We start from the raw sequence: 15,552 nt of genomic DNA, 5'->3' as shown, positions 1-15,552 counted from the left end.
AAATCGGAAGCTCTCTTTAGCTATTTTGCAACTTGACTGGCCCAAGAATGGAAACAGAGGTCATTTGTCCAGGCAATACCAAATTAACCACCCTGTTCCTGCTAGTAGCCCACCGTTGAAATTCCTATTTCATAACTCTTTGGAACTTCTCTGGTTCTCGCTTTTTCCCATGTTGGTATTTTGTTAATTCTAAAAACCCCTTGTATCTTTCTGTATACTCCCCTGTGCATGAGTTACTTATTGGATTTTGTTACCTGTATGACCAAATCCTAACTGATACACACCCAGATTGTAGTGAGGACACTCCAGGTTTTTGTTTCAGATTTTGCTAAGGAAGGGGCTGGGACAGTAAGAAGCAAATAGAAGAATTCATAGTAGAGGGAAAGAGGCTTTTTCCCACAGCATTTATATTAGTTTTATATTGCTGCATGACAAATTACTATACGTTTAGTGGCTTAAAACAATACCCATTTGTTATCTCAAAGTTTCTGTAGCTCAGAAGTTCAGGTATGGCTTAACTGGGTTCTCTGCTCAGTGTCTCACCAGGCTGAAATCAAGGTGTCAGAAGGGACCGCTATCTCTTCTGAGGCTCAAGTTCCTCTTGCAAGCTCACAGGATGCATATCCTTACAGTTCTGGGACTAAGGTCCCTTAGCTCCTTGCTAGCTGTTGACTGGGACCACTCTCAGCAACTAGAGGCTGCCTTTCAGGACCTTGCCATGAGTCCCCTCCATAATGTCTCTCACATACAACAGTTTGTTTCTTCCAGGCCAACAGGAGAACAGCTTCTGCAAGTTTGAATCTCTTTGACTTCTTCCAGCTCTGACCTCTAGACCCTCTTTTAAAAGGGCTCACCTGATGAAGCCAGGCCCACCCACACTCAAGGAGACTTATTCAGGGTGTGCACAACAGGCGGTGGGAATCTTGGGAATCATCTTAGGATCCCAACTATCACAGCACTCCTGTGAGGATGCCACCTACAGAAGTCTATTACTTGGTCTAAAATTATCGTATGTATTCAAAGAAGATAAGTCCAGGACAGTTGGCGACAGTGGCTGACATCCATGGACACAGCTTTTGTCCTGTAGGTCATTACTGGCGCTTGCTTAAGAGCAATGAATGTATTTGGGGTGCCAGTGTAGGGAGCTTATTAATGTTTCTAGAATGATTGGTAACTGTGTTAAGTAGATGCTTTATTTTATTTTATTTTATTTTTTCGGTCAAGGGCACATTTATTCGTGCATTTTTTGTATTTGTTTCTTTAAATGGCACAGTCTTTAGAACGTGCTTTCTGATTGGAAGAATAGCAACAAATCTGTTCCTCTAGTCAGAAAGAACGCACCCACAGTCATGGGGTACCAGCCTATGTCATTGTGCCACCCCACATCCATCAGGGAAAGAGATCATTCTCTATCAGCCATTTGGCGAAACTGAAATAAAGTAATTGTGACATAACAATGTCTAGGATCCATGACACCTGCTTTAAAAGTAAATCTCCTGGCTTTGTCTTCCCCTTTATTTTCAATAAATGTTCCAGTATTATTGCCACTGCATTAATCTAGCAGCAGGAAACCATTATCCTATGACAACAGTCTCTTCCATTAACATTATCTTTTAATTTTAAGATTTGTTTATATGACTGCTAGAAGCTACTAAATTAAGATAAAATGAAGAAAAAATTATTTTCTTTAAGCCAAAGGTTCAGTCAAGTTACCTGCCCCTAATCTTGACTGTGCTGGCAAAAGAGACACATTATTTTTGTATCAGATTACTAAATATTATTTGGGTATAAGTTGAAATTACTAGAAATCTAGACATGCTTTAAATGTCACCTAGGGAATAACCATTATACTTTAAATTATTATTTATATTCTTTTCTGCATGGTATATATTAAGAGTTGAAAATCCAGGTTATTCCAGTTCGATTCCTCGACTCTCGCAAGGGATGGTGGGCTGTGCCCCCTGCAACTGGCAACTGGACCTGGAGCTGAGCTGCGCCCTCCACAACTAAGACTGAAAGGACAACAACTTGACTTGGAAAAAAGTCCTGGAAGTACACACTGTTCCCCAATAAAGTCCTGTTCCCCTTCCCCAATAAAATCTTTAAAAAAAAAGAAAAGAAAAAGAAAATACAGGTTATTTTTCTAGGACGCAATTGCTGTAGTAAATAAAACAATAATGAAATCACAATGATGAAAACTCAGTGAAGAAATAAGGGAAACATTTGTCTAGTAGAATTTATGCTGAAAAATAATTGAATTTGGAAAATGTAGCAAATATGAAACAGGAGGAAAATAAACCTAAATTAAAAGAAAGCGTGTTAGCAATTATTATTTAATGTTCTGACAAATGGACTCTAAAGTGACAGTTATATCATATTAAATGGTATCTGTAAATTTTATATCAAACATTACAAACATTCTTTCAAATGATAAGTAACTTGCTTACTATGCTAATTTTAAAAATTCTCTTTTATCTATCAGCTGTACCCTACTACTTAAAGACACTCTTTAAAACCTTTCAGTATATGTTTTGCTCTACCCTCATCTGTTCCAGTGGTGTCAGGGCTGTTTTTCCAAAAGGCAGAGGCTGGCACAACTACAAGTGAGGGATACATTTAAATAATTATTAGAATAGTGATACTATGCATTCAATAGTCTATATCTGTGATTCCCCATTCCCATGGGTAAACCACACAGAAGAAAATTAATAGAAACTGAGTTACTGTTTTAATAGAAATTGTCCTGGGGAAAAAAAAATGCTTCAGTTGTGAATTCCTCATATTGTTGATGTAGTTCAAGTAGCCATCAATATGTGTCCTATTTACTGATAGGTGCAAAATAGGTGGTGGGAGATCAATCAAAACCTCCTTCTATAAATTACCATGACTTCTAGAAATTATCAAAACTTCACTGGAGTGTCATACGTAGTCTTCCCAGCAATGAGTTATAGTCAATAATTCATTCCCTGACTGAGCTGATAACAGGCAGATATTCTAATAATGTGCCAGGATTTAGTACTGGACACAAGCAGTAAGTAGGAATTTCAATGCAGTGTTAAATGTTATCTCAGTGGAGAAAAGCAATAAAAACAGGACAGAGAGAGGCATCTGGGTACAATGCTGGGATGTTTTCACCCTCTAATTAGAACAAACATGGACAAAGGTAGTGTTGTTTAAGAGTCCATTCTTTCATTGAAGCAAATTGTTTCCAGAGTATTGTTTTGCGATGACTTCTCCTGGCCTTATGGTCAGAGAGCACAACAGATGGCTCTGCAAAAATGCTGAAAAGAAAGTCTATTTTATTCTTGAGTTGTTTTCCCAAATTTTAAAATGGCCTCACTTGAACATGTTCTTTTTTTTTTTTTAAAGGAAACTTCCTCCCAAAATTATCATCTTAGACTAAAAGTCTTAAATATATTTTCAGTGATTTCTTATCATACAGAGAAATCGACAAATTTGCTTTCTCTGTCAGAATGTTTTGAAGCTAGAAAAGAAGTGGTGATTCATCAAAAACAATTTTATTATGAAATTTGATTTATGTTGAGAAATATAAATGATGACGTTATAATGTGTACCTCTGCGTGGAGGGAACACATTTTAGTCAATTGAGTTATCCAATTTTATTATTTAAAAAAAATCCATATCGGGTTTTTCTTTTTATTCTAAAAAATTTATGGCAGTATAAAGAGTAGAAAAACATGTTTTTCATGTCTATGGACAGTTATGGATTGAACTCCCCTAATTCCACCAGGGTCATTCATTACAATAGATTAATAAATATCATATTTTCATCAACTTTTTGGTGAGCAAATAGAGACCAGTATTATAGTTTAAATATTACATTTAATTACAAATCTACATAGAGAAAAAGGTCAAATTATATCAATACTGTAAAAGTGACACTAACTAAAGAAGCTATAGTTTGGGGCACTTAAAATTTCTGAATGATTAGCCTTTTTTTTTTTCAACCAAGAACAGTTAGTGGGAACATAATGAATTATGTTTTAATGTTTTAGTTTCTCCATCAATAAATGTTCATTTCTATTGTCTTGGAGAGGAACTGTAACTAATGTTAAATGGAATTTCTATTTTCTACTGGATTTATAATTTTAATACATATTTTAGTAATAATCACATCACATATATACACAAATGGCCCCGTCATCTACATAACCTTTGTAACTATTACAAAATTAAATTTATCCATAATAAAATTTAATTCGGCTTTAATAAGCGTTGCCTGTCAACCCACTAGACCATTTAGAAGATGCTAATGAACATATAAGATACTTGTGTATGTAGTTTGATAATTTATTTGCAATAATATATGCAGAATATCACTTGCACTTGAATATTGTTGATAGTACTCAGTCCTAGAAGTAGGTAGTATTAATAGGCCAAAGAATTTTTCCTATGATATCATCACTATGAAATATATTCATATATCAAGATTTACTGATAGCTCTGGAGCAGATCTGAGGGCTTTTAAATGTCGTATTCCTACCCTAATAAACATATATGAAGAAAGGAGTCATTTCTTGCCCCTATAATAAAAGTGGTCCTGCTACGTCAGGCAAAATAATTGTCACAGATGTAATTTTCTTCTTTGCCATCATATTTATCACCTTTCCCATCATCTCCAAGAGTTTCAAATGTCCTAATCAAATAGAATAATTAAATGCAAAAGTCTACGTCTTAAATTATATTTCTAATCACAACATCAATGTCGTTTGTTTTCCTCAGTGATTTTCTAGTTATTTTATTGCAATAAAATCCACTTCATTATGCTTTCATATTATCCTATAGAAGAGGTAGGATAGCACTTCTTAAATGCCGATTAATGTAACTTGGTGGGACATTTACCAAATTTAGACATTTGGATTGCTTAAAAAAAAAAAGAATGTTTTAATACAGCACCTATCTACCCCTTTATCACATGAAATATTTAGTGAGATATTTGTAGGGAATTTTGAGAAATACAAACAAAAGGCAGTCAGTAAATTTAAAGTAACATTATCAGTATTTGAAGCCAGGATATGGTTCTTTGAAATGTAGTTTTCTAGATATGTTGTTTGCTATAAACCCCTGTTCTGAAATGCTGCACCAGTCTCCCTAACTGCTGCAGATTGTGTAGTACCTTCCCAAGCCCCAGCTAACACCACCACCACACAAAACTGGCAGGAACCTAACTGCCATTCCTCCTCCTTGTGTTTTCTCATTACATCTTTCGGTAAGGTAACTACCTTGCCCTCTTCTTCTCTTCATCCTTTTACATTTTGAAATTGTTGTCCTAGACTCCAGCTTCTTCGATTCACCTTGGTTGAACCTTTAGATTTCAAGGGATTCCTATGATAGCAGCAATAAAGGTAGGCAGACTAAGAAAAAAAAAATTTCTTCCTAAAAAGACTGCTTTCAAAACCAGTTTTGCATTGGCTTTAAAAGAATAAAATATATTTTCTTGAGACAGAGCTGGGGACCTTTGTCTTGGAGGTTGCCATATCAGCATCAAATAATCTGGCTGTTCTCAAGATATTGAAGGCAACATGGGTCTGTGTGCGAACCTCTGGCTGCCCATGGGAGATTCTTAGAGAATTGTCGCTTGGTGAACGGAAAAATGATTATAATTAAAGTACTTAAATGAGAAGAAGGAAGATATGAACAAATAATTTGGAGGTTATTAGGAGGCATGAGGGCTTGATCTAGGGTCAATATGTTTTCTACCTTTTAATTATTCAAGAAAGAAACAACTGGAGTTTCTCTTTCTTTTCCAAAGCACTGTACTCTTATTTCTCATTGTAGGTAGGTAGGCTGAATGGCGAATGCATGATGTCAGCAGAATTTTCTTGAACTGCTGGGCGCAATATAACATTATTTGAGTTCAGGTAATTTTACTCTATACCAGGATTATTCCTTTGAGCCCTATTTTGTATTTATTTGAAGAATACCTGGATATAGAACTCCCTTTCCCATAATACACTTGTGTGTGTTTACAGTTTTTGTGAGGTTAGCATCAGTGGAAATAAAAGATTGACATTGCTTTTCATTGAAGCGGGCACTCACTTTCAGACCACAAATCTTGCTACCTACCCAGAAGAGCACGGACGGCAAAATGCAAAGAATGCAGAAATAAAAACTACCCAGAGGTGGCGCTGTGGTTAAAGTACACCTGAATTTTGATTACAGTCAATGTATTTACTCCCTACCCCTCAGAAGAGAGACTGTTAGCCATTATCTCTTTTGTATTTCTATAACCACATCAGCAAATAAAGCTCTCTGGTAATATACCCCCACCCACTCTAATCTACCAGGACATATGTCAAGACCTCACTCCACACAGACTAACACTGAAACCACCTCCTAGGCCGGTTCCAGCCTGGAGACATATATTCAAAGTTTTATCTAGCCGTCTCTCATTTCTTTCCACAGTAACTACATGGATTTTCTGGGGAATTACTCAGTGACATCTGCACATGTGCTTGCTTAAATTCCTAACATTTCCTTTTAAGATAAAGATTTAATTTTAGCATACATACTTCAGGAAATACCCACAGTACCACACTTCATTATTGAACTATGTATTATGTATAGTACTTAAGAAAATCATTTTAAAAAGAGGGAAAACTAAGACCACTTGGCTTAATTCCCTCATTTGTAAATGAGTAAATTAAGGCCCAGAGAAGGAAATTTACCTGTACATGACAAATCAGAACTTCACTGTAGCCCACTAAGAGCCTGTGTCATCTCTTTTTGATTATTATAAATCATTAACAAATTGAAACTGAACCAGGGAATTAAAATGTGTGCATTATTTGTTTATGGGGTTCCTTTCCTCATTTGGTTTAATTGAGTTTTCTTTACTAACCTTCAAGGAATATTGTATCTTTTTAAGTTGCCCTTTAATCACACCCATCTGCAGCTGTTTTCTGTACAGGACATTTTAATTACTATTATAGTTTTAATGATTCTTTAAAAAATATTTTTCCTACGTGCACAAAGTGACTTGATTATAAAAATGAAATTTTAAATACCAATCAATAAAATTAAGTCATTTAATTCTGAGGTGCTAGAAATATAAAGACATGAGTATTCAATTTGGTATTTAAAATGTGCTCTGCTCGATGTTATAGGCAATGATTATTGTTTCTTTTGCAGCTTTAATTTTGATGGTTTGAAAGACAGAAATCCCCACACAGACACTAAAACCATAGATGTTTAACATCTGCATTGTCTAGCCAGATTCTCCTGCAGGTTTCTTTCCTCGATCCAGCAATACTGAGTGTAATACAATATGAAAACTTGTCCCACAAGGCTGGTTTTACTTAATGATACTTAGCAGAAGGGCTTTGCACTTTCATGATAATTTCCACCAGAAAAATCTCTCTGGAACTTAGTAATAATAATCAGACCTAATATTAGCCTCAGATCAGAGATTTATTAAACGCATTTGGCAGAGAAGATAAAGTTGAATGACTAGATATTCAAGCATCCACGCTGAGCTTTGGCCCTGGACTCTCAGACTAGCACCCTAAAAGCATTCCTCAAAACTTGATTTATACTAGAAGTGACCCTTCTTACTCTCCAGGGGCTGTGAGATTGCGAATTTTGCAATTACTTTCATTGCTTTTGAGGGCTATGAGAAATTCGGCCTCATTCTCCACAGCCGGGTGAATGGAGGAGCGAAGGCTTCCTCCCAGAAGTTTTCCTCAACTTCGAAAATCAGTACTGTGATATTTTTATCACCAACAATTGATAAATATCTATGAAGTGCTTAGTGGGCATTTGGTTTATACTCTGGTTAATGAGAAAGGGGTAAGGAAGCAAACACTATTTAGGATCTATTGATTCCCTTACTACGTAGTTTTACTTTAACTAGACTTCCACTAAGGTTCATAAATCTCCATCACCGTGATTTTATTTTAATTTTTTTAATCACCTCTTCTGCATGTGTGTGTGTGTGTGAAGTCCACCGCCTTAAGATTTCGGGAACTTTTTTTCCTAAACAGGAAGAGACCCATTTCTGAGAAAGATGTGAAGTTTCCTATGGATCTCGCCTCTGCGCTAGGGGAGGGCAATCCCCAAGGGGCGCGCGGGTACGGGTCCCGAGGGTCCCCGGAGCACGGAGAAGGCAGGTGCGGCCTCCTCGCCTCCGCTTGCGATCTCGGGCCGCGCAAGGCAGCCTCGGAGAGGTCCGCGGCGCGCTGGTCACCAGTCCACACCTCATTCGGGCCCTTCCGTTCTCCTGCCACGGCCCGCGCCGCCGCCTGGCTCTCTCCCCCGCCCCCAGAACCTCGTTTCAGGCATCCCTTTGTCCTTCCCCGGATTGGCAGGTTTTATTATTCCGCCTGAACAATCCGGCCGCCCAGTGGCTGAGGGTCGCTGACGTCGGCGGCAGAGTCGGGGAGTAGTTGGGGTTTTGCTCTGTCAGTAACACACGTGTAAGAGCCGCGGAGGGAGCGAGCGAGCCGGCTAGAGGCCAGCGCCGCCGCCGCCGCCGCCTCGGAGCCGGGCAGCAGCAGCCCCGGCAGCGGCGCAGGCTCCCGCGCGCCGGGCCCGGCCGGCCGCAGCTCCCCGCCTTCCCCGCGCGCCCGCCCCCCGGCCTCCGCACCCACCGCCACCGCTCCCGGGGCTGTTGTTTCTGCAGCCGCTCCCTGGCCGGAGGTGCAGGAAGCTTGGCCGTGCGGCCGCCGCAGCCGCCAGCCCGGAGCGAGCGAGCGAGCGCGCGGGAGGGAGGAAGGCGGTGGAGGGGAGGAGGAGGAGCGGGAGGAGCGCGGGCGGGGGCGGGGGCCGCCGGGCGGGGGAATCTACAAAGTGAAGCCACATTGCCAAACTTGCAGCAGCGATTGCAGCAGTTGCTGCCGCTGCGCCGCGCCTGAAGCTGCGCCGCGCGGGCCGAGGGCTCCTGCCGCTGCTCGCGCGGAGCCGAAGGCGGAGGACGAGGACGAGGACTGAGACTGACACTTCTGCTCCTGGCCGCCAGCCACTTACGCGGGGCCCCCCAACCCAACCTCAGCAACGCGTTAAAAAAAAAAAAAAAAAGAAAAAAAAAGCCCGTAGCCCCCTCCTCCCCTTTCCTGCTTCTGCGAGAACTCCCCCTCCCTCCAGCCAAGGCGCCCCTTCCTTGGAAGCCGAGAGGCTTCACTCGCTTTTCGCCGCCGCCGCCTCTCGCAATATTGCAATATAGGGGAAAAGCAGGTAAGGGGACGGCTGGGGAACCGCGGGCAGGGAGGGGGAAGGGAAGAGGGGGCCTGTGGGGGCCGGGGCTGTTTTCTTTGGCTTCTTTCCCTTGACCGTCCCAAATTGCAAGTAAACAATACGTTGGCTTGGATAATGCGCGAGTCTCAAACTACCGAGGCCGGCCTGCGAGCTAGCACGGAGCGGCAGCCCCGGGCCGCCAGCTTTGTAGCGGTTCCAGCTTACAAAAGGGTTCTCCGAGACCGGGCTGGTGAGGACCTAGGGGGTGGGGTGGGGAGATTTTCAGTTACTGAGGGAAAGGCAGGGGGTGTTGAAAGGAGGATTTAAGTATGAGAAGTAGTGTGGGGGGAATAGTCATGAACCCCCCCTTCTAGTAAACAGTGTTTTTGAAACAGTGGCAGAAATGACCTAAGTGAGGATTCGGTATTGCTGGTCTTTTAAAAAATTCCTCTTGGCTTATAAGTCTTTTGTTCCAATCCAGGAGAAATCCGGTGAATCACCTAATTAAAATCAAGACATGAATTAAGCATCCATTTTTGTACTACAAATTGCCAGCGCTACATTTGTCCCTCCCTTGGTCTCCATTAAAAAACACCAGAGACGTTGTTAAAGGGGGGCAGATTTTGCCTCTAGCTGCCAGTTCTGCTTTCTATTTCACTGACTATCCCAGGACCTAAATTGCTTGGCTATGTAATTACTGGAGTATAAGCCTATTTAACTTAAAAGCTTTCTTTTTTTTTTCCAACTCTAAATGAAACTTGATGAGGGCCGGTCCTTAGTTATCAGGGGAGTCAGTTTCTGGTCAGTCCTCTTGATTCATCTCTTTTAGATTTAATCAGCATTAAGGTATTGCTTGTCCTTAAGAGCTTTAGCTAATGGGGTTACTGGATGCTTTTCTCAGTGTAATGTTTCCTTTTCAAAAAAATATACATATATATTTACCTCTCACCAAAGATGGGGGCGGGGAAGAGCTTGGAATCTCCTCCCTCCCTCTCCCCTTTTAAAAAGGAATTCGGAGCGATTAAAACGTTGAGGGAAACAGTTTAAAGACCTAGGGCAGGAAATGCAGATTCATTTGGGTTAGGGCTGAAATTGTAACAAAAAGCAATTCCTCGAGTAAATGCATCAGATAAATCAATTTACATAAAGGTATGATGCATTCGGATAAATGCAATGCTAATGGGTTTTAGAGTGGTCTTGTTTCCAAAGTCTCAGGGTTTTGTTACAGCTTAATTGGTGCAGTTCTTATTCTGGTTTATTGTGCGGTCTCTGGACACACGTTCCGGGACTCTTTCGGAGGAAATGTGTTTAAAATCGGCCTATTTAAGGACCCGAGTGCTTGTTTCGTTCCTTTCCCCTCGTTTTTTTTTCTTTTTTTTTTTTTTTTTTTTCTCCAGCCGCCAAGTTGGGCCGGGGACAGGCAAAGTTCGCCCTCTCCCTTCTGAGGTATCAGCTGAATGTCTTGAGCAGATAGCCGGGAGCTTCGGGGGGAGCCCACACTCTCGGCTTACAGAGGACAAAGACAAAACAGGCTGCTTAATTGGCAGTAAATAACTTGATCTTTTTATAGAATAAGTGACTGGGGGAACACTAGGACTTTATTGGACTCAGGATTGGAGGCAACAAATTAATCGGTTTAGGCTAAGCTTTATAAATTGATTCCCATATTATACCCCAGTTGCTTCTCTCATGACATTCATTAGAAAGAGTGGGGAATTTTTAAAAGCATTTTCGGTGACAGCAGGACTGGCTCGAATTTAACTTGTGCACCCTTTAATAGTGCCTTCTCGCATATTATCTGTATTCCCCACCCCTTTTGGAGGAACAAAGCTTTAGCATTTAAATTGCTGATCAAGGGCAGATTAGTGAGACCAAAGTGGAGAGTGTTTGTATAGGAAGTTAACAGGCATCCTAAAGTTCAATGATCTATTATTCTTGCCTGTGTCCTGAAAACCCAGAGAAAACACTCATTGATCTTCAAAACGAAATGAGATTTGGAACAATAATGGGAGATGGCGGTCACCACAAAGGCATATGAAATGTGCTGTTTAAAATACGAAAAACCAGTTTCGCAACTTTACACACCGCACCCCCCTCCTTGGGTCCCCGCGCCTCTCCTCCCACCACCACGTTCTCCATCTCCCCTCAGCCGGTTCCTCCCTCCTTCCCTTTCAGAAAACCGAACTATTTCCAACTTGTGAATTGCAGCTGCACTTCCCAGGGCAGAGCTCGAGAGGGAACGTGGCTCCGGCAGGGGCCGCCTCCCCGCTCCGCTCAGCTCGCTCTCGGGGCTCGGCCGGGACTGGGGAGGGGCCGGGCGCGGCGGTGGGTGGGTTTGACCCTCATTTGCTGGAGGCGGGCGGCGGAGGAGGGGGCGGTGGGCGGAGGCGGGGGGCCGGGAGGAGGTGCCGCGAGGGGTGGAGCGCGCCGCGGAGCCTTGCTCTCGGAGTTTTGACAGTACCCAAGCTGAAATTGTCAGCAGCGGCGAGCGCTGGAAAGTTGAGAGGAGCTCGTGGCCCCAGAACAAAGCTTGAGAAAAGTAAACAGGCGGCTGCTGCCGGCGAGGCTCCCTCCTTCCTTCTCCGGCTCACCCTCCTTCCTGCCCTTGCCCTGCTGCTTCCTTCCAACAGCTCGAGTTGGGGGGGGGGGGATGAGATTGGGGGGAACGGGTATGCTTGCTCACACGGCGCTTACTAACTTTTGCATCGCCCCTGTTTTGTCTTTCTCTTCCTTTCCCCTTCCCGCTCTCTGCAGACCATGGTGAATCCGGGCAGCAGCTCACAGCCGCCCCCGGTGACCGCCGGCTCCCTCTCCTGGAAGCGGTGCGCAGGCTGCGGGGGCAAGATTGCGGACCGCTTTCTGCTCTATGCCATGGACAGCTACTGGCACAGCCGGTGCCTTAAGTGCTCTTGCTGCCAGGCGCAGCTGGGCGACATCGGCACGTCCTGTTACACCAAGAGCGGCATGATCCTTTGCAGAAATGACTACATTAGGTAAGACTTGGCTGCCCTTCCCCGAGATGGGTGAGCAGAGCAATGGCAAGACCAAAGGTTACCAGGGGTTTTAAGAAGTAGGGCTCCTATGAGAATACATTGTAGTCTTCACCTCAAAAACCTGGTTGGCCCAATTTAAGGGGTACAGGAAGCATGTGTCAGTCTTACAATTTTTATGATAAACTAATGGCGAATGCTACATACTAAGTAAAAACTGCCCATCTGGTGGAACTGGACCCACAAAGTGTGCAAAGGTTGGGCACTGGAAAATTTTAAGTAGTCAGCCCTAACTGGACCCTCTGCGAAAAGTAAACATTTCAAGTGGGAGTTAAGCTGCTCTCTTAAAGCAAGGTAGGGACCTACATTAGAAACTCTGGACACAAAAGATTGACTTAAAAGGGTAGTTAGTGAGAAATGATTTGCCTATGATGATGGCTAATTACCTTTAAACTTTTTTGAGTGGAAAACTGACTCGTTTTTTGTGCTTCTTGTGAACAATGCTGATTACTCATCAGTTTAAAGACTTGTAATTCTTATAACAAAAAATGGTAATATTTGTCTTTACATACTGTTACTTGGAGGTTTGTAATGCTCAATGTTAGTGTGGTTTGTGTGGGCTTGTGATGTAAAATTTGCAGTTTTTTCAACTGAGAAATGTTCAGATTTTGGGTTTTTTGTTTTCATTCGTATCACTACCTTGGGTCCCCAAAAGAGATTTAGGAAAAGAGACTATGGAATTACACTAAGCTTGCACTTGAAAGCGATGTATAGGAACATTCATATGCCCCTGTAAGCAGTCTTTTCCAACAAGTTTCAGAGCAATTAATGGAAAGAATTCAGGAGGTCAGGTGCCTATAGGATCTTTTCAGGTGAACTCAACCTACTTAAACTCATTAATTTGAAAACAGGCATTTGAAGGATTACACATTTAATTTGAGTAAATGGTTTGATAGACTGATGCACATGAATGCTTCTAGGAGGTGTTCTGTTTCAACATCCAGTAATTAAAAAAAAAAAAAAAACCACACGCACACCGCACACCGTTGATAGTAGAGAGCACCCAAGAACCACTCACTTTTAAAAAGAATTTCATTCTATTTAAATTTCTGCCCTAAACAATTTATAGTGATCAGTAGAAAATTTTATTTTCTTCAATGGCAGTGAGTCAGTGGATGAGATATTTGCTCAAATTTTAGCTCTATTGTGCTTCCCTCACGTTGCGTCTAAAACTGCGAAAGATCCCAATGCAGTTCAGAATTGAGTATGTGTATGCTTACCCCAGTGATACATCAGTGTACAATGATGGAGTAAAATAACACTTGGTTATTCCAATAATGCAACTTAGGTCCACTCTGCTGACATCCTCAATCAGCCAAGTAAAAGAAATATAGGAAGGGAGAGGGCTTTTATTTTTAAATTAAGATGGCAGTATTAATTTCACTAAGTGTTTTTTTAGAAGTAAATGTTGGAAAATCAGCAGGAGTATGAGTGTAATGCTTTCTGGTCCTCCTTCCAAGCAATGCCATGAGCTTTGACAGTGTTGTAATTAAATAGAGAGCAAAACTGTGGTAAGAAAGGAGGGTGGTTTGAAGTGGAAAAATTGACAGTGCTGTTCAGACCCAGTGAATGGTACAGATTCATCTCTTCTCCAAGTGCCTTCTAAAAACCTTTGCTTCTGATTACCACTAATTAAAAAGAAGATGGGTCCACTTGCATTCCCTCAGGACAAGTTTAGGCAAGTGGCTTCCTGGGAATCGCCTCTTTTCCTTTACCCATTCTTGGCCATTTGGTGTTTTCTCCTGGATTAATGGAAGGGTGGAGGATGTGTGCCCCCCTCAGAGCCTTAATTAATTGGGTCCATATTCTCACTTCCTTTCTTTTTTCCTCTGGATTTGAAAACTGGAGCCAGGCTTGCTCTTGAACTAGATGCTATCCAGAGAACCTTAGATCTGTCCCAGAGGGATGAGTTCCAGCTCTGTACCAAATTGCTCTCACTTCTCAGGACTCATCAGCAGCTGATCACCGCCCCTCCCCGTCCCCTACCCCTCAATTTAAGAGATCTCTGAACTCTTACTTCATTGTTCCCTCTCTCTGCCCATCAAGATGCCAAAAGGGTGGAAAGGTGGGGAGGCACGCGCGTTCCTTTTCCTCTCAACTACCCCCTCCCCCGTCTCCCTCCGGGACACTTGTTGGAGGAGCTTTCAATTCTGCAAGGAGGCCACCGAAGAGTGGAGTAATCCGCTCTCCTGCTGCCAGGTGAAGGGGACCGACCCTTCGGCTCTAAGGCCTGGCTGGTACCACAGAGCGATTTATTAAGGGCTTTTAAACTGTCTCACTTTGAGGTTGTGGTTTTTTGAAAACAACCAAGATCTGGCTAAAACGCTGCGGGAGAGCTGGGAGGGGCGGGGGTGGAGGGACAAAGTGGGTGTGCTGCTTTTCCCCAGTCCCCTCCCCCCTGGGCGACCTAATGTGGATTGGGTAGAGCTGGGCTTCAGCCTCCTCTCCCTCCAAGATTTCAGATAAAGCGGTTGCCTTGCTGCAGCGAATCCGCACAATTAAAAGCTTTAATTAGTGGCTCCTCCATTTTCTTAGTTCTGATGGGCTTTATCTAATGAGATCTGGTCTCTGGCTTAGATCTGCTCCGAATGACGTGTCCGCAATGAATGAGAGCTGCGTCGCAAACAAAACATTTAATTAACAAAATTGGCCTCTAAGAGGGAGGGAAAGGCGGGGGGGGGGGCGGGGGGGAGAGAGGGGGAGGGTGGATCTTAAAGGGGCCCACATCTGCCTGTTTGCATCTTTCAAAAGTCCGCAAACCTCAGTGCTGTCCCCTTCCTCCCTAGCTCTGGACCCCCCCCAGCCAGCTCAATCCAAGCGCCACCAGATAGCTTCAGAAACTGTTTCTCTTTCCTCGAACCCTTCCTGCACCCCCCCACCTCGGGCCTCGAAGACTGGCGCGGAAAGTGCAGAGAGGAGGAAGTTCGGTGACCGACGGGTGGGGCTCCAGGTCCAGGGAGGGCGAGAAAACGCACCGGAAGCGCCGGTGGTGGTCCAGGGCGAGGCTTTTCTCGCCCGGCCAGGCCGAGGCCGGACTGGAGGCGGCGCCGCCCGAGGCCGCAGTCGAGGCGCCCAGTCGGTCGGCGGCCTCGGGCCCGCGAGGGGGCGAGCGCTAGGTGGGAGCCCGGCGAGCGAGTCGCGCTTGCTTTCCCCGGCTCCTCTGGCGGTTCACATGGCGCCCGCAGCCGCAGTGAGCGCGGCACAGCCAGAAGTGGGGCCGCGGATGGGGGTACTGGTGGTGGAGGGGCTGTTTGGGGAGGCGGTAGCGTTAGGAACCGAGGCGCCGCCAGACTGCGAGTTCATTTCCCAG

General features: G+C 43.5%; 1 protein-coding gene across 3 annotated transcripts in view; it reads left to right on the top strand.

The window, feature by feature from the left end:
- The first annotated feature begins 8,375 nt into the window (after positions 1 to 8,375).
- LMO4 (LIM domain only 4) overlaps positions 8,376 to 15,552 on the top strand; it is a 17,103-nt gene continuing 9,926 nt past the window's right edge. The window contains exons 1-2 of one of the 3 annotated variants that reach the window (XM_081056277.1): positions 8,376 to 9,192; positions 11,947 to 12,185. In XM_081056277.1, coding sequence (XP_080912403.1) covers positions 11,950 to 12,185 — 236 coding nt within the window. In that variant the 5' untranslated portion in view covers positions 8,376 to 9,192; positions 11,947 to 11,949. Of the gene's footprint in view, positions 9,193 to 11,370; positions 11,522 to 11,562; positions 11,732 to 11,946; positions 12,186 to 15,552 lie in introns of those variants that run through there. The other 2 variants (XM_081056279.1, XM_081056278.1) reach the window with 2 other exon arrangements.

Source organism: Rhinolophus hipposideros, assembly GCF_964194185.1.
Source record: "Rhinolophus hipposideros genome assembly, chromosome: 8".
Classification (NCBI taxonomy): domain Eukaryota; kingdom Metazoa; phylum Chordata; class Mammalia; order Chiroptera; family Rhinolophidae; genus Rhinolophus; species Rhinolophus hipposideros.
This window is presented reverse-complemented; position numbering and strand designations above follow the sequence as displayed.